The sequence below is a fragment of the Neodiprion fabricii genome, chromosome 5 (assembly GCF_021155785.1).
Source record: "Neodiprion fabricii isolate iyNeoFabr1 chromosome 5, iyNeoFabr1.1, whole genome shotgun sequence".
Classification (NCBI taxonomy): Eukaryota; Metazoa; Arthropoda; class Insecta; order Hymenoptera; family Diprionidae; genus Neodiprion; species Neodiprion fabricii.
Window position 1 is genome coordinate 1356085 of NC_060243.1, and position 19292 is coordinate 1375376.

Here is a 19292-nt window from a genome sequence, read left to right on the forward strand (position 1 = left end):
AGGCGGGGATAAATCCGCGAACAAAAGAGCGGGGATATTGGGAGGATCGTCCCGATCGGCGTGATCCTCCCTTTCATTTCGCCTCCTGCAGGATCGATTCAACGTCTCCCGTTATCCCGCCCCCGTTTTTCCCGATTTATTTTATCGAAGCCTGCAATGCCGCAGAATCCCGGCGACCCTGGCTCAGATATTATATGATTGATTAACCTGAAAAGCGATTACGGTTTCCTTTCTTGTCCCGCGTTTCGCGCGACGGATACCTGCAACTTTTCTGCCATATACGTATATTAAATTGTACAAGGGGGTGGTTCTTGAAAAAGTAAGTTTTTAATTTCGACCGGCTCACCCCCCAAATCGGTTTGACGCAATTTAAAAATGATTCCAAAATTTTGTCAAATTTCTATCTCAACTCTAAGCCCTGCCCCAAAAAGGGTGGAATTCTCCATTCACCCCTTGCAAGGGTGCTTCAAATTTATCGAACGGATTTAGATGAAATTTGGTATTGGGGGGTTTCTTGGGTCACCGATTACGAATCGAAACTCAAAATTTGAAAATTCAAAATGGTGGGTTCAATGCAGAGGAGCGTAATCCAAATTTCATCACCGCGTATGTGAAAATGTCGGAAATTCAGGCGCATGATGAATCCGCACGTGGCTCGAAATGCGCGACAAAATATGGGCCAAGGACAAGACCAGGACCCGGCGAAACGCCGGTGCCTCGACGACGCGAATTTCCCGACGCGCAGCTCGATAAAAGTCGGTATAAAACATCTCGTCCCGCGTTGTGTTTTTGGAAACGTAGCGAACAATGCCGTTGGAGAGGCGGATTGCCTGGGGAAAAGGGTTGGAAAAAATGGAGATGAAAGAATGAGAGGGAAGAGGAAAACGTCGAGGGAGAAAACGAAACGTTGGAGGAATTACTTCGAAAAACAAATGACGATTCGGAGAAGGAAATCACCAAAGAAGCGCTGATGCGATTTTTTTCTTCACTTATACCAAGTACCAAGTACCAACACGGTTGGACACTGCCGCAAAGTTTGATCGTTACTGCCGTAGGTATACGTAGGTATGTAGTATAAAGCGAGGGGAAAAAAGAAACAGATCCCTTGAGCGCAAACAGGGAAAAGTATAAGGAGGCGGCGCGGGGCGCAGGGAAAGATCGCATTTGAATTTCAAGAAAATTCCGGGGAGACTCGTTATACTCCTAATCGTGAACCGGCTACGCTTTCTCACGGACTGCGGTCGCCATCTTTGCCCTGCAGAAGAGGCGCAACCCTCGCGTAGCATTAGTGATAAATGTTCTCCCGCCTGAATGTGTGCGGTGCCCATCTGTCAAAAGCTGACAAAAAAGAAAAACGAAAAGAAAAGAAGAAAGCAAAGGGAGAGAAAATCACCCAGTTTTTTTCAACTTAATCGCAACCAAGTTCTTCGTATTCTGCCCCAAATTTAAGCTTCGCTTGCCCTCTTTCCTACCCTTGCATTAGTTTTCGATGGTTCCTAGAGTTCCGGATCCTTTTTGCAATACGGTAAAAAGCTTCTTAGTGTGCGATTCACGTACCTTTGGGAATATGATGAGACAATAAGAGAGAGGCTAACTATAAAGATAGATTTAAGACATAGACTGAGTTGACCCTCGAAGTATTTTTTATTCCATGGTTTAATACATTCTAAAGGTTAAGGTGTGCCATGAAATGAATCCTGTACCATAATAATCTTCGCAACGCGTACAAATTATATCAATTTTCAGAGGTTTGCCATAAATTCTGCGGCTATAAAATTCGTGAATATTAAGTATAACAGAGTCTCAATTCGCGACGGCAATTTTAGCAGTCTCACCACATAAGCTGTGTTGAGACATAATCAACTCTTGTTACAACGATACCACGCGATTCAATGGAATTAAAATCCACCCTTGCGATATCGTCGTAATTGGCAAGCGGGGATATTAGAGCTCAGTGTATGATATAATCGCGAGCGACGTACTTGCTTGGGCTTCTTGCGGATTGAAGCAGCTCTTGGAACACTTCTAAGATTATATGTAAAGGTCGCGCAAGCGCGTTCAAGTCAATATTAAGCCACCGGGGATGAAGTTTTATTCCACGTTTGATTTGGCGTGTTTCCATTCCTCTCTCTCTCTTTCTCTCTGCGCTGTTCTCATTAGTTGAGAAATTACAGTCTTTCGAAAGCGAGAAAGTGCAGAGGTGCGAAAGCGAACCGCTTTGTTATTAATTTCAATGAAGAAATTGTAAAATGTTGTTGAAACTACGATTAATAAAGCTCTCAAACTGAAATTGCTCCAAGTGTTTTCATTTTCTACGAAAAATAAAAAAATAGCTGTATGATTTTAGACCGTCCAAGCTGTACCACCACCCCCTCAATTCTCGCTCCGATATCTCACGATCGTTGACAACAAACTGCATTGCGACATTTCGAGGCAGCGATTATTTAGTCCGGTTTTCGATTCCAGGTCGAAGATCGAAGCCGGCGATAACGCTTGACGACGTGAAAAATAAATCGAGCCGATGCAGCGATTGAATATTCCAGCCGGACTGCGGCACTTCGCTTAACGAAAATAAAGCCCGGCTTTACGAAGGAGAATCCCGTCCTCGTACGTTCAGATCTCTGTCCAGTTTCATCCCGTTCCTGCTTTCATTCCGCCGAGTTGCCCCGCTTTTCCGTCTTACACCCAACGCAACTCTCTGACGGTGTCAACCCACTTTCATTTCCGTCTGAAAGTCCGCGTCCTGCAGCTCTGCCCTCTTCGCCATTCGCAGATTAAATTTCCACGTCCCGTGTGCCACGTTCTCGGATAAGTAATTTTCTCTGTTCGTGTCGTTTCCTTTTTCCCTTTTTGTCTTTTAATAATCTTTTTCTTATTCGAGGATCCCGCCTCTCTACACGCGATATAATAACGCCCCCAGACCCGAGTACATGCGCCACATCATTGCTCGATTGAAAAAGTTATACCCTCCGGTTCATGGCGTAGGCCGCATGAACAGGATGCTGCCCCCTATAATTAAATTCAAACTTTCTACCCGCCGCATCTCCCGTCTGAATTTATTCAATCAACGCCCAGCGCGTCCGTATCAAACTGACAAAGATTATTGCAAGGTCTGGCTGTACGAAACACCCTTACTTATCGTTAGTCAAATTAAACGTGGTAATTACTTCTGCGATACGTAGTTTGCAATAAATTACACGACGCTTGATATAAAGAGAATATCGCACGGTGACATTAATTGGTTGACATTAATTCGCTCTTTCGTTCGCTAGAACATCGCCAGCAGTGATAATTACACGTTAATGCGATAAACGAGTTACGATTCTTCCGCGAAGTTTCAACTTCATTCTTGGTCTGGTATTTTGCAGTTTTCGAAAAATTATCTCACTGTTATACGAACCGAGTGGTGAATTGTTGACTCTCGACAAATCCGCTCGATTCTATCATCCGAATTGTAAAATCGGAGTGGTTAGAAAAATTGGTAGAAAATGAGTAACGGAAGCTTGCGAGCTTCCACGTTATATTATGTATATATACCTATATAGGGTAGGTAAAAACGCTAGTGCTCCGCATGTTGAGGGAAATTGAAACGGGTTTGGTGTCTATATCTACGAGGGAATATACCTACACCATTATCCTGTGGGAGGAGATGGCGCGTGGGCGTCGAGAGTGTGGGGGTGAATCGGTGGACGAGGAGGGATAGTGGAGGAGGATGAAAGAGGACGATGGAAGTGGGAAGTGGGGGGAGGGGAAAAGAGGAAAAGGGTCGTGACGCGAGCCGTAACCTTGGCAACTCGGGTCTACGAATGGTCCAGAACTGGAGCGCAGGCGGTTCATTCAAATTTCCGCGCCCTTCCGGTTCCTCTTTGGAAACGAAAAAATCGAGGAAAAGGGAGTCGCGTTTTTTTTTTCACTCGCGTTGTACGTTTTTCAGAGATTTTCATTTCGATTTCGAGCAGGCTCGCAGCGTAACCTCGTATTCGCTTCCCTCTTCACCTCGGATATCCGCGTCATCGGGGAATTCCGTTGCATGCGTAAAAGAAGAAACAGAGTAAACTTGTGTATGCACTGGCTACAGAGTGAATATTTTACTTCCTCTCATGATATGCTGCAGCACATATAAGCGTGGGTTCATTCCGTATTCATCCGGGCGCCTGGATGTCGTACACAACGAATACATATACATATTATATTTAAACCGACGGGCGAAGTCGGTTACAAAGGGTTATGCGCGGTTACACGTTGCTTATAAATAGAGCGGAGCATGCTCCACGTACCTACAACAACCCTGTGTGAGATGGTCTTTTTGCTACCGAGGCGAACGGCTTGGCGTTAAAGAAACCTCTGCTCGAGCTTGTTTTGTACAAAAATAATGGAAAATAGAGACGGAAGGAAGTTTGAAAAAAATTTATACCCCGTTCGCCGACGAGATCTGGTCGTCGTATATTTAACGAGCTCCTGGAAAGAGTCACTAAGATGAAGTAAAATAACGTGACAGCTCGGCGTTGCAGCTCGACGTGTAACGAGCAACAATAATAATTGCGATCTTCTCGACTTGTTCACAATTAATTTTCCATTCCCGTAACGACGAGCATCGCGCGTCTCTTTGTCGTGTTCACCGCGTTGCCCTGAAAAGCCGATGATAATACGATATTAAAAACGGGACAGGATGGTACGAAATTCGCATTTTTCATTTGTTACTTTCTTTCGAAGGCCAAAGTTGAAAGTCAGATTTATTCCGGTTTGGCTACCCCTGATTATTATCACGTCAAGGGATGGTCAAATCGGTTTCAATTTTATAATCTAAAATCGATTTGCTGCTGATACAAATCTATTTTAAAAACTCGAGCTTCGATCTGTGACTAAATTTTGAAAGACGTTTGTGTTCCCGAAAATGCAATATACGTTCACGTTTACTTATCGAAATGTACATGTAAGCATTCCTATCGACATTATTTACATATTGTCAGTTTGCGAATAAATTAGTATTATCCGACTTCATTTCACCATGCGTTTGGTTTTCATCTTCATCTGCAGTTAATTCGAATGAACTTTAAAAGTATCCCTTCAAGATAAGAACTAATGTTTCAATAAAAAGTTGTTCAAAGCTGACTTGTGCTGGTCGGTTGATCGACTCAGAAATTCGAAAGTCCGTTTTCGGCCCTAGCCAATCCCCGGATATGCTGTCAATTCCCCCTCCACTTTTCCACCTCCACCCCTCGCAGAGCTGAAAATAATTTCTTCTTTGTCTCACAAGCGTTTTTGTATCATCAAAACCGTAGCCTCGCTGCGCGAGGTAGAAGTCGGAGGGTAAAAATGAGGTAAACAACAGGGAGGGTAGAAGGGCCGAATCGTCGGTGCTGCGGGGGCGAAAGCGCCGGTTCGAAGAGCTTCCTTCTGCCTGCAGCGCGGGGCTGCGGCGTGTTTTGACGGGGGTGCTAACTGACCCGGGTCGGCGGGCCGTGGAGTGCGGAGCGTGTTCGAGGCGGTGGCGGTACTGGGTCGAGGTCACCGGGACGGTTCGAGCCGATCGATGCAGCCACGAGCCGCCGCCAAAACCCCCGAAGCTCTCGCCCCTCCCCCTGCCCCCATCCACCCCTTATCCACCCATGCCACCCCCCAACATCCACCCCCCGATTCCGGCCTCATGCCGAAAGGGCGCGCGAGTGCCGGTGTGGCGATGGTATCTGTCCCGCCTGCCTTTCCCTCGATCCCCCGTTCATCTCGACGCCGGCGTTTGCGCCCCTAGCCGTGTTCTCGGCTCTCGCGAATACAGGCTGCAGGAATATAATGCACACTTTCCAGGATTACCATATCCAGCGAGATTTCACATCGTTTGTGGGATTAATCAATGCGCAGCGACGACTGCATCTCTCGTTGGTTCAGGGACATACGTGTGTGGCTGCGTTTATTCACTTTTTAAAGGGAGTCTTCTAACCGTACTGGAATTCACATTCAGTTTTCGATAAAACTTGACGATTCGATAGATTTATCTAATTCAATCGGTGGATTAAATTTTTATTTTTTTTTATATCGTTTCACGGAATTCTTTGCGAGATACAAGCAATTATGTTTCCGCACGTTTTACACGTAGGTATTCTTGTGAAGGAATGGACGAGAATTTATGTTATTGATTAAATTTGTAACGAGGTGACGCTGGAATTTTGATGACATTTTTTCGCAGTTGAAGCTAGTATAATGATAATCGATAAAGATATTTCAGAATTATTCACCACTTCCATGATATTGGAACAAATTATTTACAAAAAACTCTATACATGTATGAGGTTGTACCCAGCTGCGCAGGCCATAACTCGTTGTAACGTAGAAACAGCGTAAAACGTGAAATCGTTGGATTAGAGTTACTTTTCGGTAGTAAATGAAAAACAAGTGTTTTTATGCGTAACGGATCTTGGAATTATATATAGTGAATGTACAAAGTTTTGACAGTAACGTGAGGCGGCTTTGCCAAATTCTGAAAAATCTAATACGCTAGTCAGACACGCAACGCATCCGAACTTTGACTAGCTGGTTAACTTCCTTAATTTTCCGTTTCTGCAGTTCCAACTTGACCCAATAGGTACAATACCTCGATGCAAAATCGGCACCTCAACTTGACGAGCGATTCTCAATTGCCGGTGGGATCGGCGTTTTATGTTCACACCTGTACGTTCAACTGTCGCGTGTTTGGTTTCTAAGGGTATCTCCGCAGGCACTTATACACACCAACACAGACGCGACACAACATCACAGTTTTTACTAATGTTCTGGCCATTTTAAATGTCATAGCATTCATTTATACAACATATTTCTTACCCCCGAGGGATTTTTTTCTGGTGTTTTTTTTTCCATTCTATTCATCTCTTCTATTCTTTCATATCCAAGAAACGATTTGGCGATATTATTGTATTATACATAGCGCGGGAACGAGTAGACTTTCAAGAGGAGAGGTTGAATGATAGATTGATTAATGAGGAGGTGTCGGTGTCTTATGGTATGTTAACGGTGCGGTTCGAACGTAAGATAAAGTCGATGTGATACGTATCATGCGAAAAGGCCTCCCACGCAGCTATGACGTGAGTTATTTTTCACCCCGAACATACCTCGAAGAAACCCGTCTCGACTTCGTTCGTAAATTTTGACTGAACAAGATCAGACGGGGAAGTTTCTCTCCGTGCCTTTTTCCTCCTACTGCGTTCACCCTTTCGCCGACTCTTCGAATGGCACTTGAAACTGTGAAATCGAAGTGCAAATTACCAACCCGATGATGATACACCGCTCATTTTCTCCGCAGGATAATTTAGACACGTCAACGTCATCCGAAGAGGAATCGTTACTCACCCCAGATCTCGATCTACTAAATCTAAGGTAAGCGCCAGGTCGAAGGAAAGAAACGACCGGATCTTAAGGAGGGATTCATCATTGCAGGGTGCCGATTTATCACGATAAAACTCGAACTGCCGCCGCGCGACGACGAGTTGTAAAACGATCAGATGAGGAGTCTCATCCGCCAAATCTTCTCGACGAATTTCGCCTTCTGAAAGCTAGAAATTCACTCGAGAATACCACCAAGCCTAAATCACGTAAGTGAAGTAAGTTACTGTCGGTATATGAGAACGAATCTATCTACTCTGCGGATGCGCCATGCGTACGTGTCTCAATTTCACACGCGAGTTTTTGTCATGATGAACAAATGTGTATATATATACATGTATATATACATGTTTTTGTTCTTCCAAAACTGATGTCTTCTCCGTTGGGACTCTTCTGGCAATTACTTTTTTTTCCCTTTCCCGAAGCTTAAAAAAAATAAAACACGCTTCTAAAAAGAAATCGAGTGGAGTAAATGCGAGACCATTTTTCTTCGAGTGAAACCGCGACTGATGTTATAATCCGGAGATTTTTTTCAGTCCACAAGGACGACCTGTCGTCAGACATTTCTCTGCAGCGAGCAGCGAGTCTTCAATGTGTTTCCGGAAAGGCATTGCACACGAGCAAGTATGAGGTGGGTGATGGATGGAGATCTTGTCTCGCAATCGGTACAAAGTGCGAGCAGTTTTTGTCTGAGATCAGAGTCTGTTATCTTTGCAGCACCAGGTGACTTTTGCGGAAACGGGATATTCGAGCGACGAAAGAGTCACGCATAAATCTGACCTGAGATTTTGGTAATTATGAAAGATTTAACCTCAAACTTCCGTGACCAAGTCTAATGCGAGAATTATGATAAACCTGAAAGGTTCGAGTTGTAAGAGCAAGAGGTTGTTGGAAATTTTTCAATAACGGTCTCCTTGTTACTCGTGCAGGAGGAAGGGAACGCCTCGCATCATCAAGGCGATTCGACAGCACAGCAAGAAGGGTGAGCTTCTGAACAAGACAGTCTTTACATATAATTTAACGCTCGATTCTTCCCCCATTGTATTTTCTCATGAATTTAAATCTCCTCACTCGCCTGGCCTGCCTCCCTCCCTCCCTTGCTCTCACACCGCATTGACGCAAAACTCGTGTAGCTATCCCCGAAGACAAACCGGAGCCCTCGCCCCGCCCGAAGGGAGATAACAGCAAGAGTAGCGTCGTTGTTCTCTACCACAACAAGCTACCTGCGCCTACGCCAGATCCCTCTTCAAAACCCAAACTCAGGGTTTCCCATTCAGAGGACTCGGTGGCCCAAACCCTCTCTCCTACATTTTGCTCACCTAGGTAAGACGGAGGATGCGGAATTTTCCCGGTAAAATGGTCGAGCTCAACGATAGATGAGACGATGATTTGTTACTGATTAGTTGGATCGACCTTTCCACAGGGGCAAGCTTCAGTCTCGACTTCAGTCCCATGCCGAAACCGCAGAGACGCTACCGCCAAAAACACCGACTCGTCACAAGAGGACTGCACTGCGAAGACAGCGCAGAAGGACAGAGGAGATTCGTCGTAATTTGTCCATTCAGCGGAACCCAGTGGAACTAAAGAGTGTGAGAGTTCAGGAACGACGTTGCGAAGATAAAGAGACTTCTTCCCGCCTGTCGACGGTTGCTTTGGACAAGAGTGTCAAGGATCGCGAGTCGTCCAGAATCGCACAGGAAAACGCAGGAAGTCTAAATCACCGAGCGAGAGGGCGATGTCGCCCGTTTGATAAACCCGGTTGTACTCCAAGGCAAATGGCTCATCGTGCCAAGTAAATTGACGAGTCAATTGCTGGTCGTATCCTTAGTGCTCGCATTTTTTATTTCGTCGATTTTTCTTGCAGTTTGGGAAGACAAAACAGTGCAGAGCCGCACCCGTTCATGAACGGAAGTCACAATCTGAGTTATCTGATGCAACACATGCAAAATCATCCTCCAAAAGAAAACGGTGACAGTCGTGGATTGATCGACGTTAAGGGCGACGAGGCAAGGCGGGTATTTCCATTTCAGGCAACGCCCAGCGGAAACTTGAAGATCATTCCAAACCAGGTTCGAATTCGTGTCGCCTGTTTCCGACGTCGGAAAGACAGGCTCGAAACAGACGTACAGTTGTTTTAGGTCGTGTTCGAGTCGAAGAAGGTCAGTGTACTTGTCGCGGATCCCAGGCATACGAAAGTGAATGTCAAGGCCGAGCTGAGTCGACAGGGTGTTGACGTTGGAAGGTCGGGTGTGGACGCGAGTGGACAGGTGCCACCTCCGGGAATCAGTCACTCGACAGCTAACCAGCTCCAGGTGAGATCCGCGATGTATCTTCGATGCTGTACAATTTGTGAGAAGCGAATGAACCCTCGAATATATCGGCTACTGTAGGTCCATCAAAACTTGTCCCACATCGAGGGGGAATACAGGCCGAGAACCCAGCCGCACAGATCCACGCATCATCACGGTGAGATGGACCAGCATCCCTCCAATCAAGGGGCAGCCTCGCACGCGATGCCGACCAACGACACACCCCTGGCAGCGTTAGTTGCAGACTGTTATGTTATTGAGTAGTCCGGTTACGGTGGGAGTGACAGTGTGGTTTGATCTAGGTTGGGCTTCAACGGGGAGCAGCCGATCGACTGGGAGAACATAATCCTACCGGAGAAAACGGATCTGTACCAGGAACTGGCGAGGCGTATTACGAATTACAAGTGGGTCTGGTTTCGAATTCGGTGGCGCCTCTTTTCTTCTCTTTACCACCCTTGCGTTATACATATCGTGTGCAGGAATGCAGATTGCATAATACGACTCGGCCACGACGAGTTCCACTGTCATCTCTTGGTTCTACAAAGCTACAGTACATTTTTCGACGAAAAGAATTACAAAGAAGTCGATTTAACCGGGGTGAGTTTGATCATAACTCATTGCTCCGAGCGCCAATGCAGTATATGAGCGTATCCTTAAGTCTACTTAACGCAAATTACGAGACGATGAAAGTTCCCTACTTCCAGTCTCCCGTAATTTGATCCCTGGTTTAATTACGTTAGACTCTACCTCCCGGAGTATAAGATTAAACGGTGCCGATCGGATGTCACGACTGCAAAAACAGTATTTAGAACACTGTCAACTTACTCGTTTCCAATATGTTGCAAGAATCAATTCTTACCATCACCTCGTGTACATAGGCAGAATCCTTTCCCAAATTTTATTTACTCCAGGTTCAGCTATCGTGAGATCTAGGGAGCAATTTTTTTTTATCCATTAACCGTTCTCAAACAGATCCTCCCATAGTCCGAGAGTCGCGAGCGCGGCCTTAGGCCACTTTACCACTTCATTGCTGGCCTTAATATTATCAGAGTGCCACACACGCGAAACTGCGATGGTAGAGAGAGCTTTGCTATTTATTGCTGAGGGATGTGGTTGCGAGAAACGATACAACCGAGGGCAAGCGGGGTTAGGTGCTGGTGGAGGCAGTAAGATAGCTCGAATGGGGAGGACGGGTGGTTCAGTCAGGTTGACTAAGGTGGCGTCGACGGTGAGAAAGTAATGGTTTATATCCAGCTAAATATATTATATTAGGGTAGGTACCCGTCCGAGGACGAGGAGGAGGCAGAGCTTTCCAGAATCAGGTATAAAAACCCTTGCGGCACGTTAATCCACCCGGTACTTTATTCCGGGTCCCGAAGACTTGCAATTTTTTTACTTTATACCCACCTCGCCTCGCCCCATCGACCTAAAATCTTTTCTCTTCCACGCCCCATACTGCGAGACATCTCCCCAGTCGACCAACGGAGTTCACTGTGTCAGTTTTTGCTCTTTACCACCGCCTTCGATGACTCGAAGAAACGATCCGCACGACCTACAAGCAACCCTATCGCAAAAACCAACCATTTCCTCAGCGATCACCCTACCTCCCTCCACTCGCTCGCGTTGTTTTGCTTGTAGGTATTTCGATTTCATTACAATAGCCCGCACGTATTGTGCGCGAGGTGGAAGCCCAAAGAGCATACCGAAGCAAGGGAATGTATCGCTTATCGCGGTCGAAGCATAATGTGTCTTGAGGACTTCGGCTGGCTGAAAGGGGACAGGAAATCGATATATCTAATACTTGAGCACAGTCAGCGGATGAACGAGGGGACGAGGGCGAAGACGAGGAGGGGGGAGGAGCGGCCCCTACACTTCTGGGGCAGAGATACAAGCATCCCCGATCCCCTGTGTCAGCATCCCCCAGCGGCTTTCCCCATCCTGCCTTCTCCATCTTTCTTTCTCGCCCTCCTATCGGTGGCTCAGCGCCAACTGACCTTGGACCCGTTTTATCCCCTAGCTGGCTATATTTAACTCCATTTACCGAACGACGAATAGAGCGTCTTGAATACTGTTCATAAAGAGGTTCACTATTCTCTTATCTTCACTTTCACAATCCCTTGAAAATCATCCAGGGAAGAAGCAATTAACGTGGCGGATATAACGGCGGCGCTTTGAGGGATCTAATATTCATATTCAACTGACAATTTCTTATTTAGTGATGTAAAAAAAATAATCAGATACAGTAATACATAAGTAAAATGCAGAGCAGCGTGACGTCGAAGGCGTTCTCTATAATATACGACTGGATGATCAGCCCAACCTGCGAGAGCTGCCATCTACTCAGAAGGGACAATATATTGGAGATTTTCACAGCTGCTCAGTACCTCGGAGTCAAAGGTCAGTATGGCACACAAAGCGCGTATGAAATTTCACCAGTCAGGCAAAGATAAGTCATAGGCCACAGCCAAACGCCCACGAAAATGCTAGCAAGGTGCATTGTTTTCAAGAGATGCATCTCGCTGGTGTAAGTTCTCTAGATGGCTACAGGCATTTTACGTCTAGCTGAGCAGACCTGTTTCCGAATGTTCTCGAGAGTTTGAAACTTTTCTGTGTGGGCACTTTGCGGTTTTCCAAACCCATTCTGCTCCACAGAAGATTTTGCATACCGGCTGTATAAAGTATACGGAAGACTGAAGCGCGGCTGGAAGTAACGCTGCTCATAAGAATGGTAAATGCTTCACGTGATATTTGTTTCGTCTTTTAATGTCAGCGTTGGACGACGACGCATTCATGTAGTGTAAAAATATGCACCTCTTACACTAGCTCGCTGCGGAATACGAGGTTCGGGAAGTAGAAAAATGAGATTAATGGTTCGCTCGATAACTCGTGCTTACGGTTCACAGAGCTGGAGGAACAGTGCTGGGCTTTTATTGACAACGATGAATTGTTCTGCGAGGATACAGCCTTCCTGCTCTACTTAGAATCGCGGAAGATCGGAAACACCGCGGTAATGGAATTGATGGTCCCCAGGATCATGAAGTTCTTCCTAATGCTTGTGAGCACCAAGGATTTCCTTGAATTGTCGGTCGAAGAGCTGTGCTCGCTTCTGCGTTCGAATTATATCTGCGTTAACAGGTAACCCCGTCGTCAGCGAGAATACAATTTGAATTCATCCAATTGTAAAGTGGCTCTATTATTCTTCCAGTGAAATGGAAGTCCTAATGTCGGCCGTACGCTGGCTTATGCACGACTGGGAAGGAAGAAGACAACACTTGCTCGAGGTTCTAAAATGCGTGCGATTCGGTCTCATCGCCCCTTGGCAACTGGTTGACGTCAAACGAAACCCCGAGAACCCAGAATTTATGGAACTAATGTCGTATCCAGAGATTCAAAAAATGGTCGATGACGGGCTCGCGTGAGTGCATGTGTCACGGGATGTTCGCGACTCGAACGATAACGTGAATTTCACTTCCGTAGATTCGTGATAATAAAATACTGGTACGGGAATCAAACCGAGGATTACTACCACTGGATAGATCTGCTGGGTCTGACGGAACCAACGAACAGAAACTGGGCTGGCGAAGACAAGGTAAATCGAATTAAATCCACCTCAGGTACCTACTTTCGACTCTTAGAAACCATGTTGCATGATCCTGAGTGTACTTCAACTTGTTTTTACAGAACTACGTCACGTATCGAGAGTTTTTACTATACTTGGAGGAGTATCAGCAAACGCGGATGCCAGAATTGAAGGCACCGCGAAAGCCAAGGATGAAACCGACCCCGCCCAGCTCACCGCCAAAGGATTGTCCGTCCACGCCACCTTCCAGGACACGTGCGGGTTTTACAGGCCAAAATCACGCACCTATGGAGGGAGGCTCATCCGGTAAATGTTCTGAATATTCAATGCCACGTCAAAAACTGAACTTGAGGGATTTTTGTTTATTTTTTTTTGTCCATTTTCGATTATTTTACATGTGTCTGATCAAGGAGCTACCCCGAATAATGTTAATAACAACCCTGGAAGTCGCAACAGTCTTTCGAAGCACCCGCCAGGTACGAATCCGCCAAAAATGCCAGTGCCAGCGTATCTCCCACCCGGAACACCGGCCAGCATGATGGTACCGCCAGAAATTTTGAACGAGTACCTCAGCAGTATGGACAGAAGCGCCAAGGGGGTGAGTAGGCCAGAAACGAATCCCAGGGCGAATCAGCGGCAGAAAAACTAGGAATTTGTCGATATAGATGAAATGTCAACGCAGCTGTGATCGCCTCCTTTGCTATTCATACCACAGTATTCGTTCACTGCATCGCGATATCGTGAAACGACCAGTTTCGCAAAATTTCAACGTTCTTGTACAATGTTATAAATACATAGATAACAAAAAAAAGATTGTACAAAGAGTATGTGCTGCGTTCAGTATAAGAATGTATACGACTCAATCCTCGGCACTCTACTCTTTTTTATGTAGACAGTTTTACGTTCAGTATGCGAAATGTCTTTGAGATTATGGGACCAGCTAATTCTAATGGATTTTCCAATGGTGATATTGGCGATTCCAGCTGTCTTTAGAAAAAGTTTCGATCTCCACCTCGCCCGTTTTCATTTTCACTTACCGAAACAATCCTTGTTAAACTGATTGGATTTGTTCACGGTTTGAAAGCAACAGAGTTGCAGTTGTGCTCGAAAGTGCAAACAGTAATCTAATTGAAAATCCCAACGGACCGCTAAGCCCGTCCTCGCTCAACCCGCGTTTCTCCTCTCTCCCAACTTCCGCCCCTCTGTTACGCTTTACTCCGCAGTTTAAGTTAACCCAAGAATAGACTATCGTAGCTCTTAATTGAGGTTAACTGGAATGAGGAGAATAACGCTTTCCTGGTCACGATTCACCGCGATGTGATCCCTTGGGAACCGTTTGGGATTCCCTGAATTCGGTGAGTCCAACAGCTTGGGACGATGATGTTGGCATTCCGAGCCGCTCGTTCACTGCATTATTTTTCCAGGACCTTGCTCTGGCTTGCCTTGCTTCACTGGGCTAGAAAACCTATCCAATCTCGAGGTAAGCAGGGATGCCTGTAAGTGGTTGTCCCGAACAGTGGCATAGTCTAAGGTCAGAGTTCATGCTGCTATAATTCCGCCTTATAACTGCCGCTACATTCTCAAATTAATTGAACAAATTGGTATATTTTTTACCGGCTATCGTCAATTGCTGTATGAAATTTCGTAGCGATGGCTATCATCTATGTCACTGATATCGGAGAAAATTTGTCCGGTTTGCACTTACAGCGCATAACTCTTACCTTGAGATGGCAATCTCAGTATAGCTGAATCGATCATGAATCACTTAATTCAGTGAAAAAATAAGTAACACCAATGACGATCTCCTCTACTGATACAATACAGCTTCTCGTATGTTTCAGGAGTGTAAAAATTACGAAAATCCGGAAATTGGCCCGGAGACCAGAGATCACAAGTGCAATTTTATCGAAGCGGGAGAGCCAAACGCGGCAGTATACAACTTGCAGAATGTTATGGATAGGCCAGCGATGTTCCAGCGCATCCATCCCGAAGGATGTGTAACGGTATCCCCATGAGATGATTCCTTAGAGAAAGATTTTTCGATCAATACCTCCGTTCTTAGGACGAGGGAAGACTGCTCAATAACGATGGAATCGGTATGGAGGAGCATCATTTGTACTGTTACCAGCAACCTCACCTCGTCTACACAGCAGAGAGGAAGTGTCATCACTTTGATCAGCAGATGCAGCAGCAGCTTCTGCGACGTCATAAAAAATACGAGGTCGAGCTCGTAGAGTCTTCCAGATCCGAAGAGGAGGCTGCAACTACTATTCAAGCAGTTTACAGAGGGTACAAGGCCAGAAGACGGTTCGACGAAGTAGGTGCTGTTTAGAGTTCTACCTTAAATGATCAACCGGCTACGATTGATCATTTTCTTCTACATCTCAGATCAGGAAAACCTCTTCCGAGGAACGTCAAAAGACCAAACGAGTTGCGGAGCTGCTGGCTATGCCGATTGTAAAGAATTTGCACAAGCCACTTGAACCGGTTAAAGTGTCGGCCGGGTTTAATTCTCAAAGGCAAAACTCAAACGACCTCAAGCAGCAGTCTTGCCCGAGTCCGCGAAAAACGAAGGATGAATTACTGAACGACAATGCAGGGCAGCTTCAAGCGGAGGAAAACGAGCGGGTGAACTGGGAGAAGGACTTTGAAGGGATAAGTGTGAGCCACGGGGTCGACGGTTTTGGTCTAATTACGTCACCGGATACAAGAAATTCGGTTTCTTTTTCAGTTCGACGTGATTTCACCCCGGCCAACTCCTCGTGGTATTAAAAAATCTCGACAAGCCGATTTGCAAGTGGAAAAAAGCTCCACGAATTTCATCGAGCCCATAAACCCCATCGAAACCATAAAATCACCGACATTCTTTCACGGCTGGGACGAGAGGCTGAGCTCAGTTACACCCTCGGTAAACACCGACACAGATGATCCGTTTTCACCGAGAATGGTGGAACGCTCTACCATCGATCTGCAAACCACACGGGAATCTCTTCGCCAAAGCGTCGAGTTCAACGATGAAATTACGCGAACGGGGAACAATGAAAATTTACCAAAACCGAAGGCTAGAGGGGTCTATATGCAGAGTGTCTCTGGTTTCAACAGCCAGTTGTTAGTATAACGTGAAATATATTTGAGAATTCAGAGAAGATGTGATCTCGACGTGATTTTCATCTCTTTTACAAGATCACAGCGAATGAGCCTCAGCCTTCTTGGCTCCCATTCGAAGCACTATTACCAGCAAAATTCGTTGTTCTATCCGGATCGCGAGTCAGTTTTGGTATTGGGTGGGATAGATACACACGAGGAGTACGGTTGCACCGGAAATACCGGAAAGGACATGTACAGATTCAAGCCCGAAGAGAACAGCTGGGAATTCGTCGGCGAGATTCCTGAACCGAGGCATCACCATTCCGTGGTGTATTTGAAAGGACGTGTCTACCTAGTGGGTGAGATATATTCTACGAAACTGAGTCCTCGGCGCTTCGCGACTCTTACGAACAGTCAAGCGATTCATTAATTCGCTGCTTGTGTTATCCAGGTGGAGCCGATCCCAGAGAGGATGATATCCAGAAGAAAAGTCCAGTCGTCGGAACGGTCTGGAGCTACGATCCTGCCGGTAGAATTTGGTTCAACGAGCCCGGGATGTTGACGCCCAGGCAGAATTTCAGCCTGGTCGTTAGTCACGGGAAAATGTTCGCCATTGGTGGACAGGACAGGAACGGGATGTCAGTACGGCTAGTGCCTCGTCGTCTTACGGTTATTGGTTACTTCTTGCAGGCATTCAAAATGGTTATCGCGCTTTCGCAGGGCGCTTAGGACCGTTGAATCGTTCGACCCGATCGAGTGCGTTTGGCGAAAAGTACGACCGATGTTCACCGCGCGGATTGGACCGGCCAGTGCGAAGTATCAAAATCGTATCTGGGTCGCTGGAGGAATGACCAAATCGAAAAAGGAGCCCCTATCCAGAGAAGTTGAATGCTATGACCCATTAGAAAATTTGTGAGTTCAACCATGAGCAAAAAAAAAAAAAATTAACAATTTGCGCAGTTTTGTTGTTAATATCGCATCACTCGTAATTCTGAGACAGTGCCGAGATCAAATTGATACATGAGTATACACGAAGAGAAGAAAAAAGTGCAGATTTTACTTAAAACTACAGAAAAAGTGGGACACATCAAGGTTTTTAGTCAAAAATACCCGTGGCAGTAACGTTACTTTAACAATGCATGCGGAAGAACTCGTTACTTCGTAACTTTAGGATCATCTGAAATTTGATAAAACATGATAAACAAAACATACTTATATATTTAAAAGCCCAACTCCTTGAAAGCCATTCAGAAATTGCACAGTTATGTTTTTTCCCCTGATATTTTGTTACGTTAACGTTACTAAATTAAACCTCGTAGTGATTTTCACTGTTTCTATAATAAATTCTGCATTTTACAAAGTATATTTCCCGAAATAACTCGGTGTGTTCCTCCTTTCCTGCAGCTTTGAGTAAAACCGACTCTGTTATTTTCTCCGTGTAGTCGTAACTTTTCTGTTCAGTACATTGCATCAGTACTGCGATTACTATTACTTCCAAGAATGAACTACGCTAGATCCGAAAAGTGGATTGAGTTCGGATCGTGTTTTTCATGCAACAAAGGTAATCAGTCGGAAAATTCTTTTTCAAACATACCCACATCAAGATGGTTAAAGGCAGCGGCACTCCGTTCACCGCGGTGTTTCGCCTCCATGTACGTCGTTTCGGGTTGTCTCTACGTTATCGGGGGTGCCGGGAAAAGTCCGAAGGTGGAAAACGGGACGGAAAGCATCGACAGCATCGACGTCTGGGATCAGGACGGCTGCACGTGGTGCCTGCAGGCTTCCATGGCGATAGCTCGCCACGGTCACTCGACGAGTTACATAGGTGCGGAACGATGATGAACCTGCGTTAAAACACGGGTATCAAAATTACACAGGCCTGCAAAATATAACTTTTAATTCCCCCTTAAAATAACGATGCTTTTTTTTAGTTATTTCGTTATGTTGACTTCGAATATAGCCCTACTTTTTTTTCTTTTTTGCTTTACTTATTTATTTTTATGCAAGATATGCATATTTTCAGATTCTTGAACAATTTTTATGAAAACATAAAATATAATGAATACAAAACTGAATGTTTAGTTATAAATTGAACAGCATTAGTTATAAGCATGACTAAAGTGACGAGATAAATGAAAAAGACTTCAAAACTCCTGTTCAATCTTTTTCTCCTGTACTTACGTAGCTCTAAATATGCTTAAAATCACCACGCACAGCACTAGTGAGGCTAGATGAATATTTGAATATCAGCACTACCATTGATACATATAATTAACACAGAAATTGTAGGCTAACTCTAGTAGTAACATAAATAGAAATTCTCAGAAAATTGACGTGATAGAACTTTGCTAAAAAAAAATTTCATAGATTCGTACCTAATACCTACCGAAATTGCAACTCAGTTTTGTCAGAGGAAAAACCATCGCAGGTCTGTGTTATCCGAGTCGATAAATTGAAACACCAATTCCTCTCTCTAGCGCTATCTCTCTCACTCCCGCAGGAGGGCAGCTCCTGATAATCGGCGGCGTCACGACGGTCTACATGGGGACGTTAAAGAGCGTGGAATGTTACTGCTGCGAGCGTGCCAATTGGATAAAGGGAGTGGCGTCCCTGCCCTACGCAATATCGGGCCATGGAAGCGTCTCCCTTCCCCCCGTGAACCTTCTCCTCGAGCCTTAGCCCCCCTCCCCCTCGTCGCCCGTGCCCACGATGATGAATTTATTTTCACTATACTCACGGGACAATTTCGCCTGAAGTTCTATTGGGCGGCTTGCGGTTCGTAGATCTAGAGATTTGGAGTTCAAATCGATGCACATCATTCGCAAGGAACAGATCGCGACGATGATTTTAGGTGAAATTGCCCCATGTTTTGATGGGCGGGTCAGCGGGCGAAGAGTCGACGAGCTGTTTACGTATCGGAGATGCTCTTCAGATTGTACAAC

The 19292-nt window shown here is 45.4% G+C and overlaps 2 protein-coding genes across 2 annotated transcripts; both read left to right on the top strand.

The window, feature by feature from the left end:
- The first annotated feature begins 7030 nt into the window (after nt 1–7030).
- On the top strand, nt 7031–8329 carry LOC124182869. The gene is made up of 6 exons (XM_046570637.1): nt 7031–7076; nt 7295–7368; nt 7429–7583; nt 7911–8005; nt 8092–8165; nt 8237–8329. The coding sequence occupies exons 1-6, from the start codon at nt 7047–7049 to the stop codon at nt 8247–8249; spliced, it is 441 nt and encodes a 146-aa protein (XP_046426593.1). The 5' UTR covers nt 7031–7046; the 3' UTR covers nt 8250–8329.
- On the top strand, nt 8284–19270 carry LOC124183181 (the record flags this gene model as incomplete). Its single annotated transcript, XM_046571336.1, has 23 exons — nt 8284–8356; nt 8508–8697; nt 8798–9166; nt 9239–9443; nt 9513–9686; nt 9765–9916; nt 9986–10087; nt 10163–10280; nt 11948–12080; nt 12587–12818; nt 12889–13098; nt 13161–13272; nt 13365–13569; nt 13674–13861; nt 15105–15266; nt 15326–15580; nt 15652–15924; nt 15995–16371; nt 16447–16709; nt 16802–16988; nt 17071–17262; nt 17955–18175; nt 18851–19270. Coding segments are annotated over 23 exons (4572 nt in total), but the record flags the coding sequence as incomplete, so codon positions are not given.
- Nucleotides 19271–19292: the final 22 nt, after the last annotated feature.

Excerpts from the sequence above, each read along its gene's own strand:
- LOC124182869 (XM_046570637.1), top strand. The coding sequence starts at position 7,047 with ATGCGAAAAGGCCTCCCACGCAGCTATGAC. Across the intron at positions 7,077-7,294 it reads GCCTCCCACGCAGCTATGAC|GATAATTTAGACACGTCAAC; the intron begins GTGAGTTATTTT and ends TTTTCTCCGCAG. Across the intron at positions 7,584-7,910 it reads TACCACCAAGCCTAAATCAC|TCCACAAGGACGACCTGTCG; the intron begins GTAAGTGAAGTA and ends GATTTTTTTCAG.